This window comes from Electrophorus electricus, chromosome 16 (assembly GCF_041902795.1).
Source record: "Electrophorus electricus isolate QZ-2024a chromosome 16, ASM4190279v1, whole genome shotgun sequence".
Classification (NCBI taxonomy): Eukaryota; Metazoa; Chordata; class Actinopteri; order Gymnotiformes; family Gymnotidae; genus Electrophorus; species Electrophorus electricus.
In genome coordinates, this window is record NC_137512.1 from 21,839,521 (window position 1) to 21,852,630 (window position 13,110).

The 13,110-nt window shown below is 39.7% G+C and overlaps 2 protein-coding genes and 1 non-coding gene across 5 annotated transcripts; all 3 read right to left on the reverse strand.

The window, feature by feature from the left end:
* Positions 1-619: 619 nt before the first annotated feature.
* LOC145651717 (saxitoxin and tetrodotoxin-binding protein 2) lies at positions 620-3,341 on the reverse strand. The gene is made up of 6 exons (XM_081699155.1): positions 3,169-3,341; positions 2,673-2,815; positions 2,497-2,561; positions 2,115-2,225; positions 1,047-1,151; positions 620-861 (listed from the first exon to the last, which is right to left on the reverse strand). Exons 1-6 carry the CDS (start codon positions 3,283-3,285, stop codon positions 794-796), a joined length of 609 nt encoding a protein of 202 aa, XP_081555281.1. The 5' UTR covers positions 3,286-3,341; the 3' UTR covers positions 620-793.
* A 1,655-nt stretch (positions 3,342-4,996) lies between these two features.
* On the reverse strand, positions 4,997-11,518 carry mmp17b (matrix metallopeptidase 17b). Of its 3 annotated transcripts, none has more exons than XM_081699300.1 (12): positions 11,451-11,466; positions 10,174-10,465; positions 9,421-9,553; positions 9,137-9,290; positions 8,713-8,821; positions 8,355-8,532; positions 8,095-8,271; positions 7,509-7,617; positions 7,203-7,276; positions 6,872-7,021; positions 6,352-6,594; positions 4,997-6,168 (listed from the first exon to the last, which is right to left on the reverse strand). In XM_081699300.1, exons 2-12 carry the CDS (start codon positions 10,321-10,323, stop codon positions 5,816-5,818), a joined length of 1,830 nt encoding a protein of 609 aa, XP_081555426.1. In that variant the 5' UTR covers positions 10,324-10,465; positions 11,451-11,466; the 3' UTR covers positions 4,997-5,815. The 3 variants fall into 3 exon arrangements, with proteins under 3 accessions (XP_081555426.1, XP_035388297.2, XP_081555427.1); XM_035532404.2 differs by lacking the exon at positions 11,451-11,466 and adding an exon at positions 11,423-11,441; XM_081699301.1 differs by lacking the exon at positions 10,174-10,465 and having other exon boundaries at positions 11,451-11,518.
* A 1,519-nt stretch (positions 11,519-13,037) lies between these two features.
* On the reverse strand, positions 13,038-13,109 carry trnaa-ugc (transfer RNA alanine (anticodon UGC)). The gene has a single exon. It is a non-coding gene; the product is annotated as a tRNA-Ala (tRNA).
* Position 13,110: the final 1 nt, after the last annotated feature.

Sequence of the window (13,110 nt, forward strand, 5' to 3'; positions counted from 1 at the left end):
TCCTTTTCCATTACTGTTGGGTTGCTTCTGTGCCCGCATGATGTAATTTGTGATGCTTAAAATCGTGTCGCCGGTCCCCAAATTCAAAACTGAATTTATACTGACCACGATGAGTTCCTTTGATTAACATTAACATAGACAAAAAAAGAAAATTCGGTTAAAGGGCTTACCCTGTTTCGTGATGTTCCAGGAGGAAAAAGCGAGCATACATACGGCTATAAGAAACAAAACTAAACATTTATCATAGTGCCTCCTCATCTCATTCCGAAGTTGTATTGGTACAGATAGTACTCCACTTTAAAAAAAACAAACTACAAAAATTAAACGTTAAATTGTTGTAATTTCGTCTCGCGGACACTGTTGTGTTAAAGCACCGCGTCGATTCTCATCTTCAACAAGCGAACTCGATCGCTGGAAGTCAACACTTGTCTTGAAACGAATGTCACCACTTCACGTCAACTTACTTAACGAGTTCTATCTACTAAGGCGATCGCCACCTCCCTTTACCTGTGGGTGTGTTTCTCTTACATGACCGCTGTTATTCCAAAGAAGCACACGGACAGTATAAACAAAACACCAGTGTCAGGTAAAATGTGTGTATAGTCACTCTACGTACAGAAAGGAACAGGGACACTTTATATTGAGTTTTAGCATACAAACAAAGAAAAAACAAAACAAAACACATACAATTAAATCAGCGTTGACAAATTCATAGAAAGATTCCGGGCAAAAAAAAAAGTTAATGAAAATAATCAAAGTACTGACTGATAACGAGATGATAAGCGTATGAGATTCATTCATCATTTTTTTCAGGTTTAGTCTTGCATTGAAATGAATCATTCTTGTCCCTCTGACAGAAATCTAAAAATGGAGAGCGAAAGAACACAAAATGACCAGGAGATAACATGTCCTGCTATGTCTGCTATTACGCATGTCAAAGCCTCATAAAAACCCCTTAACAATAGAGCGAAACATTTTAGGAACGTGTTACAGTTCTCTACATTACGCCTTGAATTTCCATGTATTGCAAACCACGGGTTACTGACCTGTAACACCATCATAGGAGAACTGTATCTCTTTTTTAAATCCAAGACACTCGGCTTGATTCCAGTACATATCCAACTGCGATGCCGATGGTTTCCCCGCCCTTTCTGCAATATTTCATTATTATTATTATTATTATTATTATTTTAGAAAAGTGGCGTACATTATTTGAGTTCTATTGATACGATATGTTTACTCATGATATAGGCAATTTTAGAATAATTAATGGGGAAAAGTTTTAATCGTAATCACGTAAGGGAAATGATGTTTGTGGGAAGTCGCGGCCCTTTGCGTTCCGAAAGGACTAAAGTGTGACCTTTCAGCGACCCCGCGTGACCCATAAATCTATTAATTCATCATCCGGCATTATTCAGGCTGAGATCCCAGTACTTTCAGTGTTTCTTTGTCCTAGGTCAGCTGCATTACTTTTTTTTGTTTGTTTGTTTTCCTGCTCCAGCCCAGCATATATAGCCTGAATCAGCCTTTCTGAAGCAGGAAAAGCAGCAAAATCCTATTGCATGGTACACCTAGCATTAACAACTACACTAACAATCTTAGCTTAATGTGCATGTTTGGTGGAAGTTTCTGGCAACATTAGGTGTTCTTCAACTGTAAGCCCATCAAAGGACCACTTTATGAATCCCCTGAGGAAAAAACATTCTGACCAGTAGACGTATACCTTCTCTTGATCTACATGAATGAATCCAAACTTATACCACATTTATCATCTTTGGGTGAACTCACTTTAATTTTGGGGTGGAAATGGGTGATCCACTGGAATATTTATAGTTAGAATTATATGAATTTCAATTATTTATTGCAACCATAAATTATTTTAACAATTAAAAGTATAATTAAACGTTTTGTCATTCCTTCTTCTACACCGTGGGGGTCTATGGACTCCAAACATGAGAACCACTGTGTGGTATGATTGTTGGAGGATTTGTCTGATCATTTATCTGACCCTGAAGTTGAACCTTATGCTTAAAACTTGCTCACTGGTTTATAACTATAAAAGTTTCTAAATAGCTGATAAAAGAGCTACATCAGAAAAGAGCAAAGTGACTTACTGAACGTGTAGAGGGAGATGGAGGTCTCATTTTCCCTCTGAGTAGTAAATTTCATGGTTAGACACTCAGAACAAGATGGCAGGAAATGACCCTTTGAGCTCATGTTACTTTCTGTGAAGACAAGGCAACCAGCTAAATTGCGGTTATCTATACATTTCAAATCATACTGATTAACACTGACAGACATAATAATACCAAAACAATTAGATTCAACATCACGCTTTCCTTTACCTACACTGAAATGCACAGTGGGATTAACTGAGAGGTAGCATTTTTACTCAAAGACCATTCATGGCTACGCAAATGCATGCAACAGGCACCACTTGCGTCAACACATAATCCGCTGGCCATAGGTTGGATTGGGAGCTGCTCTAAACCTTACCATTGACATGTAAAACACTGCTTTCCAAAGTTATGTTCATAGTGGTACATTGACATGTTCCATTCCTTAGGGGGAAAAGCACACATGGATGATTAGGCGTAAACATGGCACCTTTAGGATCTTATCTTGGGAAGAATGAGATTGAGTTGAGATGCAAAAATAATAGAAACACTTACATCATGTTCCCTTCATTGAGAGAGAAAGTGTCATTGTAGGGGGTGGGAGCAAATTCTATCCAAGAGCTGTTAAATACTTTTAAGATATTTGTGATCAAGGGATCATTAGAAATTCCTTCAATGACGATCCACTTCCCCATGACCTAAAAAATGAAAATACTTCACCAAAAGAACATGAACATTTGGAAGAAAATGAAATCCCGAATGAAATCTTTGTACAAGGCATTTGGGAAGGCTTGTTTTCTAAAAAGATAGGTTAGATACTTTTACAAACATTCAGGTAAATGTTGCTATCAGGTTTATATATATAAAAAATCACTGCCAAATGTGTGTCAGTTACAAGAATCATTATGTGATAACATAAATACAGAAAATACAGATTCTTTTTTGAATTATTATTTTTCCTGTAATATTTGACAGCATTGTTTGTAATATAAGTGAATATTAAAACATCTCCTGTAAGCATCTCAGCTAATGGACTAATAAAATCACTTACTGAACTATAGTTTTCTTTCAGCACCAGTGGATTTATGAAGGTCTCACAGTCGAGGTCGGCAGCTTGGCTTGCAGCAAGGAAGCTGAGAAAACCCAGAAGACTGATGAGAACAGCCATGTCAGGAACTCAGGAACTCCTGCTCACCTGTCTACTGGACACCAACACTTCACGTGGCTTTATACTCTGTGACCTTGTGGCAGTGTGGCAGGGGGAGTTTGTTCTGGAACAGCTACATGGTCCTTTCAAAGTGTCACAACAGCACCAGAGGCAGGCCCCCTTCCAGTAAATTGAGCTCTGGATATTAGAATTTTGTAGATTTGGAAAATCCTCTATATCTTCCTGTCTGCCAGCTTTTTATAGGACATCTACGCATTTATTTGATGTGTACAAATGTTTTTTAATGTTTTGTTTGATATTAAATGCTTTCAAAATACATTATAAAGCAATAAATAAAATATAAAAAATACAATAAAGTTAAAATAAATTACAATTAGAAATGAAGACAATATTTAATACTGAAAACAGAAGTATAGTATAATTTGCGTATATATGTGTGCACACATGTAAAGAGCTATAGCTGTCTGCCAATTGTGAGACGTTTAACGCTAATGTTATCAAAGAAATATCCCTGTCCTGATATGTAAACAATAATTGATTGTTGTCCCATAGATGAAATCATTGCTTAAATGTGCTAAATTTAAACCGATATCTCCCACATCTTAAGCCATGGCACTATATGTTCAGAATCACATTCCTCACTTGTGTGCAGGCCTATAGTGAACCCAACTAAAGTCAGTCCTGATGGGTTTAGGACTTGCATAATATCCAGAGGCTGGGTGAAACTATACTTATAGTAAGACTATATTTATGCATCTGCACTTTCAGAGACTTTTTGGAGAACTTTTACCTCATAATTAAAACATAAATATCTGGCCTTCAACACCATTGAATTTTATTGAGTTCATAAAGTGAACATCATAAAGTCTGAGGGAAAACATGAAATACTTTTTCATACTTAATTAAATTTAAATGGAATTATGATTCTTAAAAGCTAAAACTTAATTGTCTCCTGTCTAATTTGAAGAAAATAATGGGTTACTACACATGTAATTTAGTGTAAATTCTTCTATACCTTAACTAAAGTGAATTTTTAGGTGTTTTACCTATAGCTATTTCATTTGGTTAAAATTACCCTACAGAAATGCTCTTATTTTCAACATATACATTCATCAGTGGGGTCCATCATCTGCCTGTATGTTGGATTGTATATGAAGTGCTGTGCATGTTGTAGCCAGTGAAGCCTATAAATGTTTTTTACAGACTGCAGCAAACGCAACTCTAAACTGCGTACTGAATGTGGCTACAAAATAGCTTTACCACATTAAGCTAAATGTTGCTTGTCAGAAAGGGGAAAAGAACGTCACAGTTCAGATAATTGGCTAAAACAGATTTTGAGCGTTTTGGTTTTCTCTAATTTTTTGACAAAATATTACTGTTCATGGGAATGCATGCAACCAGGAAAAAAAAAAGATAACACAGCTTTCAGGATTAGTGGCTTTAGGAAGTCTGTCTCTGCTCACCCTCCACATACTCAGACCTGTTGGTGAAGACATTAGAACATGAAAACCATTTAAAGTGACACAGAGAGAGAGAGAGAGAGAGAGAGAGAGAGAGAGAGTGGTGGAGAAGGAAGGAATGCTGTAAATTTCTAATCTACTGACTCTCGCAATTGTAGCCATGTCTAGTTGAGCCTGCTAAAACAGCTTAGAACTATACCTTTGAAGAAGTCTTTTCTACCCAGCAGAATGATTAGACTAAGAAAACGGTGTGGTATGCAAACAACATAGGCAAGTATTTATTACTTATTGGCTCCCCCCCATGAAAAAGATTAAAAAATTAACCTGTAAGCATATATTTAGAAGCACATACTTGCCAGTCTCTAGTGTTGTGGTGATAACTGACATACACTGTAAATCATTCACTTTTACCAGTCATTAATGTTTGTTGTTCAGTGCTTGGTATTGCATTACATTGGTTCAATGGGCTCTCCTTCTCAGTATGGAGAATATGCCAGATTTGAATAATGTTTGGATACATTTATCTGGCTGTCTGTCCATCCATAGAGTCATATCTCTGTCTATCGGCTTACCTACCATGGACTCTATCCACAGCCACGAGTTTGGAACTGCCCTCAATAAACATTTCTCACTGTTGCATTTGTGTCCTGCCTCAACTTGGTTGACATAATTAAGTAACATTACTTTCAATAAATATATCATGACTATAAAATGTAATACATATACAGTGTACAATAGTTTTATGAAGTTGTGAGCTATACTGCCTCAGTTTCAGATAAGACTATTTACAACAGCTTACTGTTCTTGAACAGTGTTATACAATTATATTCCTAAACTGAAAAGATGCAGATTTGTTTTTCTGTTAATAATTAAAGCATCCTTTGAATGGTATTTCATCGTAAAATAAATAGGTAGTAAAGATAGATTATATTTAACATTTGTTTGATCATTTAAGAATTTGTGATAGTAATTATTTTGCTATTTGCCACTGCAAAAATGTCTGGAGGTGTAGGGTGTGTGTGTGTGTGTGTGTTTGTGTGTGTGTGTGTGTGGGGGGGGGGGGGTGTAGGTTATAAAGTGACAGGGACCCTTGTGAACGTGAGTGACAGCAGGGTAAATATTAGTAAACGGAGTCCTGCATTAGACTGTGTTGCTCTGTTGAGACAGGGGCAGTCCCAGTAAGGCTGAGTGTTCACGACTCTGTCCCTGTGTCTGATCTGGTCTACTGTTGCTTGATCTTTCCTCTTTTGTTGCTCCTGTTGACCAATGGCTGATATTAGCGAGACATCGCTGGGTTGAAAGGGGGAGGGATGAGGACAGTCTAGCCAATCAGTGGCCAAGGGCCTGGGGTATCCCTCCTCAGGGGCTGAGCCTGGGTATGGAAATTTCCAATAGGAATGACCCTTGAAAAGGTAGATGGAACCTGATGGACAAAGGGTGATAGAGAAAAACAAACTGATAAACACACATGTATACAGACGCATGAAACAAAGCAGTCCTACATGTTATCACATGTGCATACACACACACACACAAACGACCCAAGACCATACCTTGAGTTTGACACAACTTAGAACACACGGTGCAACATCACCCCCCACCTCACCGTCATTCTCCACGAGCATCCCGTTTACTCCTCCTTCGATGAGTTCCTTCCAAACCCGACTTTCCTCCTCATCTCCCTCCCTCTTGTCTGCGCGCTCTCTCAGAGGACCCCACACCACTCCGCGCTCAGGCTCCCAGTGCAGGCCCTGCCACCCTCCATCCAATCCACTGGGAGCCAGGGCAGACAGGGTCTTTGGGAAGCCCTCCTGGAGAGACAGGTCCTTAAACAGCCAGACGTGGGAGCCTGGAAAGGCATTGTGGTACTGCATATGTGAGAAGGCTTGTCTGACACCTCAACTACTGCAACTGTACTGTAAATGATGGTTTACATGGTTCAGATGCAATGGTGGAAATTTGTGATGTGCATTTACTTTAATAATGACCCAATGCTCCTTTAAATATCAGTAATAGCCACTTCACCAGCTGTCGATGTAACATTTAGGGCCACTGTCCTAATTTAGTAACTGCTTGGGATTTTTATGCCATGTATGTAGATGAACAGGATGTTCTGAGGGACTGACCGCTAATGAAGATGATAGCATGATCTGTATTTCTCTCCAGAACAGCCCTCAAGGGGGGTAATGAGGATGGTAGAGCCCCCCAAAGTCTGCGCACAGACACAGCTTTCTTTGAGATAAGACCGTCTCTGCTCACCCTCCACATACGCAGACCTGTTGGTGAAGACGTTAGAACATGAAAACCATTTAAAGTGACATAGAGAGAGAGAGAGAGAGAGAGAGAGAGAGAGAGAGAGTGTTGGAGAAGGAAGGAATGCTGTAAATTTCTAATCTAGTGACTCTCGCATTCATAGCCATGTCTAGTTGAACCTGCTAAAACAGCTCGGAACTATACCTTTGAAGAAAAATGTCTCTCCTCGGATCTTAGCAACTGCATCGAAAGTGGTGTTGCAGCGATCCACAGAATAACTTCAGAGAGAGAACAGAGAAAACCCATACTTTTGTTTTTAGGAAGTTTCTTTTGTCTTCTGTTCTGACAATTTTAACCATTTTTAAAAATCATCCATTTCTAATTTCTCACTTTTTACACTATTTTAAACAGGCTTTGCATTGTGACAAAACAACAATAACAAACAATAACGTATCAGTTGTGTAAATAAGGCCTACAATATTCCAGGTACTGCATGAGTCTTGTTCTTACCTGAAAGTATGTTTGTGCCTGTTTGTGAGTGTGTCTCCTTGTTGACGTCTCAGTTGAGCTTCAGCCTCGAGGGGATGGCTGTCTGTGTGTAGATGTTGACCCCTTTTCCCTGAACACACATATTTTTGCCAGTTTGTCTCTCAACTTAAAAACAACTGTGCTTGCATTAAAGAAAATAGCTTTTAACCACCCATGTCCACACACACACACACACACACACACACACACACACACACACTCACTCACACACACACACACACACACACACACACACACACACACACACACACTCACACACACACACACACACACACTCACACACATACACACACACACACACACACACATACACACACACATACACACTCACGCACACACACTCACACTCACACACACACACACACACACACACACTCACACACACACACACACACACACACACACATACACTCACACACTCACACTCACAGTAGTACATCAGCTATCTTTTTAAGATTCTCTTTAGGTTTTTGTGATTCATAGACAAAAAAATAGCATGCTACTGGCATAGATTAATTGTTGAGAAGAATGAGCTAATAACACATACCATAGAGAGCTGTGATGTGCTGTCTGTCGGGAGGGTCAAGGCTGAAGTTTAGAGGGTCCCCCAGGGGTCCTTGGTAATATGGGCGCATCACAGATCGTCGTGTTGATGAGTGTGAGAGTCCAAGGGCATGGCCAAGCTCATGCACCAGCACTGTGAACAGGTCTGTGCCTTCTGAGGCTGATGGAAGACAAACTAGTTTTTGATCACAGATGGTTTCAATAGGTTCTGTTAACCATCTTGTGCACATGCTTTTGAGCTACCTGGCTGTCTGAAAGCCCAATCCTCCTCTGCATCCAAATGAACTTCTCCCGCTCTGTCAGGGTCAGAGGGAAAGAAGGCGTGGCCAACAGCTCCACCAGCCCCATCAAATGGGTATCCATCACCATGAAAGCCATATAAAAAATCAATCTGAAGATCTGTCCCCTTTGGCCCTCCAACCTATCGCAATTCAGATAGAGTGTGACATGTCCTTAAGTGGAAAAAACAAATAGGAATGCTTTTTATGATTGCTCATATCTATCTTCAGTAAAGTGAATATGATCTTTTCAGTCTGAAACATATGCCTGTTAGCTGCAGATCACATTATATCTTCTTGAACTAATAAAGATGAAACTCAACCTCATGAAACTCAAGAAGTGTAGGCTCCGCCCACACCCGGAGTGCATAGAAGACCAGAGTGCGAATCATCTCACGGGACAGACCTGAGGAGGCAGGGTATGACTGTAACCTGAAGAAAGATGGCAAGAATGTTACATGTATTACAGTTACTAATTTTAGCCAGTGTATTTCAAAACAGGTATGGTTTTAGCTAATGAGTTTCTTCAGCCCATCAACAGGACATCTTTTTCATGTAACATTATCTAAAAAATTCGCACATTTAGTTCTCGACTGAGCAGCCTTTTTTACTTAGTGAAACTCATGGACTGCACGCTGCATGGGATCATTTGAACACACAAAATTGGCTATCAAAGTTAGTGAAAGAAAAGAGAAATTAGACAACATGATCCTCCATTGGAGGATCAAGAAACACTGTCACTCAAACCTCCAATTGATGTTTCGCTGAGTCCAGGGTGATGCTGCCCTTTTCATTCTTTGGCCATGACCCTCGGTGTCTGAAGCTGACAGAGCACTGACCTCACTGCCTTTATCAGGAAGTGAACAGCGCGGTGTCTGCATTAGCCTTAGTGTCTCCTCATCTGAGAGAGAGAGAGAGAGAGAGAGAGAGAGAGAGAGAGAGAGAGAGAGAGACAGAGACATGGAGAGAGATGGGTGGTTGATTGATATACTAGGTATAGCAGGGTGAGACACTGAGCTCAGTTCTCCTACCTAAGGCTCCTGTGTCGTCCAAACCTGCAAACCTCTGCATAGCCTTCACAGCTTGTGTGACAGCTGACCAGACCTGAAGCTGGCCAGTAGAAGGATCAGGTGGAGGCAGGTAGCCATACTTTGTGAGCCAATCCTATCAAAACACCAAGAGATTTGGTTAGTGCTGGTGTCAGTATTTCTGCTGTTGTTAATGTGTTAAGCTTCGGACTGTTCTGATGTGTTTAACTTCAGGCAGTGGGATAACTAAGTTTTTTTTATTTTTTATTTTTTTTAGTTTACTCGGTTTATTACTTTATTTAGTTTTAATAATTTAATGTAAGTCTCCTGTTGTATACTGTAGATAGTGATAGGAATGTGATGTGGAAATGTCTGATTCAGTCCTTTCACTATTTTTTGCACTTCAATTATATGCAACTATGTTTAATTCTGAATTTCAAACGTTGAATGTTATACTTTTATGCATGACATTCAGTTTCAGATTTTATACTTCTTGTTTATGAACTTTGAAAATTATTTCAAACTTCAGTTTCAAATATTGTGATGCAATTTAAATAATAGCATTTAGTCTCAGTGTTTAAATTTCTAATGGCATAGTTCTGTGTAAGCCAAACAGGGCTAATTGTCACCCTCTCTTAATGAAAAATCAACACCATTCAGTGCATCTAAACCCCTGTCTACAACAATATGATGCAGTTGAACAATTGTTGATACTTCCAACCTACAGCCATACTGGTACATAATGGGGAAATTTACCACTAGGCGTGCACTCTCATCCTCTGTGGGTGGGGCAGAGGAAGGAGCTGTAGAGGTCCCTGGGTTAGTGTGAAGGTCTACTGGTACAGAGATTGCCCCCTGGTATACACACAGGCTAAGTGCAAGCACTGTCCACAGCACCACCTTCATGCTGAGAGCTTGCACGACCTCTGGAAGGACCAGTTGAGTGATAATAGCCTTCCTATAAATTCATATTAATAACTGCCAGTTCCACAGCAAGAAGAGGATTCCACAGCTTTGTGACACCGGGCTGAGAGGCCGCGCTCCGCAACTGCAGAATCAGTGGATCATGGAGAAATGATGCACGTGTATATGTTAGGAAAAGAGAATTACAGACACTACAGAGGAAAAATCTCAACTGATGCCATTACACCACACCCCCTTCTTTTATTTTACAAAAGAATAAAACACATTGCACATTAATAATTAAGCTTATCAAATAAAAGGGGCTCATAAATAAATTGATACTAGATTTAACGATGGTGGTTTTTTCACTTGCAAAGAGGAAAACAGTATCAAAGAGAGACCAGGATTTGCATAACTGAAAAGGTGACGCTTCAAAGATGATGAAAGTGTGGGGCCTAGGTGACCGATTTCATTTAGTAGGGAAAATATGGAATGAGGGGCGCTGGCCCGGCTTGCAGGATGCAAGTATTTAATTAAATTAGCGGGTGTAAATTTATTATGGGAGACAACAATACAAGACAGGGCAGACGGAAGGGAAAGGGTGGGCAGAGGGGGAGCAGCAGGATTATGCAGTAATGGAATTAAAGTAAAGCATCTAATCTCATGGGGTGGTGACAGGGGACAAAATCAAAAGCTCAGTGTGGAGGGACTGAGTGAAAGGGAAAGCTCGAAAGACATTTATGAACAGTAGATGATATGGAAAATGTGCCTGTGTATGAATGAGAGAGAGACTGAGCAAGAATGAGCCTCTGACCCTAAGAGAAAATGATATCAGACTATAACGTACTACTATCAGACTAACAACAGAAAAGTCACGTAACGTGTACATAGACCTGCAGATTTTCTACCCCTTTGTGTCATAGTACATGATAACACAACAAAATGAAGTTGAATTAATGCCCATTTTTAAAAAATTGAGCACCCACAATATATTTGAAAACATCACAAATTAGATCTATGATTATTTTCATTTTCTCTTCATCTGAACACACCCGTTTAAAATCTAAAAAGTACAAAAAGTTAAAGAAATAATGGAACTCACAATTTGCAAAATACACAAGACATCTTACCGTCCTTCTGTCCCAAGAACTTCTGTGTCGTTTCACTTTTCCACACCCACCCTATCACTCAACCTTTCCTGCTCTCTCCCTCTCTGAACAGATGTGACCCTCCCCTCTTCACTTCTCCTCCCCTCCCCTCCCTTCTTCTCTCAGTCTCTTGCTTCTCTTCCCTCACGCTTCCCCAGCCACACAGTGGTGTCATTGTGTGTGTATGTGTCTCTCTGTCTAGGATATTATTAGTAAAAATCCCTCATTCTGCCTTGTGAGATTTAGAGCCCCTATTTACTTGAATGCACTGGCATGACTGCCTGCTTTAAGAGTATTGTGATTATCTTGCTGCTTTGTTTGAAGTGCACGCGGGTGTGTGTGTGTGTATGCATGATTTGATGAGTGGTAGTGTCTGAACCAAATCTTAAAAAGCATGCTTTGATGATTTAAATGTATCTTTCTCTCTAAATTCATTGTTGTGATATGACTTGGGAAACACTTACTTCTTAACCTGTTACTGCTTAGTTTCTGTATATTCCAAACTTGACAAACATCAGCAAGCATACGGGTTTTGTTCCAAAAAAGCAGATGCTGATAGAAGAAACACTATGGATGACTGGGGAAGGAATGCATTTAGACATGCTGGACTGTTACATGGTACCTTGTAAGAGTTTATGATTATAACAGAAAGAGAGGGTGAGAGATAGAGGGACTAAGTGAGGGTGAAAAATTCCAGATGTGCGGTCATTCTTTTTTGCAGGATGTACTGTATGAGTTCTAGGGGAACGACTTAACAAGAAAAGCATACAAAAGACACTCCGGCCAGTTGCTGAATGTTTACAAAGCAACTTCACCTATTTATCTGTATGTCTTTTGATAGAACATGTCAACAAGGGTACCTTAAAATACTTTATATAATACACAACAGCCTAAAACAAACAGCTTCCAGAAAATGTTAATGACGTATATTTTTTTTCTGCAACGGAAATAACCTTTTCAGGATCAGGAAAGTATCAGGGAAAAGCAGAGGATGCATTGTTGCTGTGGTTGTCCTGGTGATGAGCCTGACCCACACAAATTCTGTGCAAAGTATAGGTCAAAGGTTACTGCTGGCTAGAGGGTCAGAAGGTTAGTGAGCACTGTATTTTAGGACAGTGAGAAAAAAGCAGGGTGCCTGTGTGTGAATAGAGTTGTGTGTTAGAAACAGAATGATCGAAAGCCACAAAGAACCATGTGAACTCTTGTGTCCCTAACAACTGAAATCCCTCTTTGAGGAACTCTGCAGTCAAATAGATGCCCATTGTGAGCACCACAAACAGGCTCATGAGAGCACATTTAGGGTGATCTGAAAATAAAGAATAGTCAGGAACTATAAGGCATCTTAGAATTGCAGTTTAGGAGTCAAGGCTGTGTAAATGCATTCTACATTTATTAGATTTAATACATTTTGAAAGATTTGTATCAGAGAAAGAAGGAAAAAAGAAAGTAATGGTTAAGGTTTGAGCTGAAAACAAAGAAATTTGTGAAATAAAACATAACGTTTCTGTGGATTCAGTTAGATTTAATACGAGGCTCTTTGTACTAGATAGCAGCATTTAAAAAACAAATTGGAGATGCCGGGGATTGAACCCGGGGCCTCATACATGCAAAGCATGCGCTCTACCACTGAGCTACATCCCCT

Coding starts and splice junctions, on each gene's coding strand:
- LOC145651717 (XM_081699155.1), bottom strand. CDS start 3,285: ATGGCTGTTCTCATCAGTCTTCTGGGTTTTCTCAGCTTCCTTGCTGCA. Junction 1,152..2,114: donor CATCTCCCTCTACACGTTCA/GTAAGTCACTTT, acceptor GAAATATTGCAG/AAAGGGCGGGGAAACCATCG. Junction 862..1,046: donor CTCCTATGATGGTGTTACAG/GTCAGTAACCCG, acceptor CTCCATTTTTAG/ATTTCTGTCAGAGGGACAAG.
- mmp17b (XM_081699300.1), bottom strand. CDS start 10,323: ATGAAGGTGGTGCTGTGGACAGTGCTTGCACTTAGCCTGTGTGTATAC. Junction 9,291..9,420: donor GGACGACACAGGAGCCTTAG/GTAGGAGAACTG, acceptor TCTCTCTCTCAG/ATGAGGAGACACTAAGGCTA. Junction 6,595..6,871: donor TGCTATCATCTTCATTAGCG/GTCAGTCCCTCA, acceptor ATGCCTTTCCAG/GCTCCCACGTCTGGCTGTTT.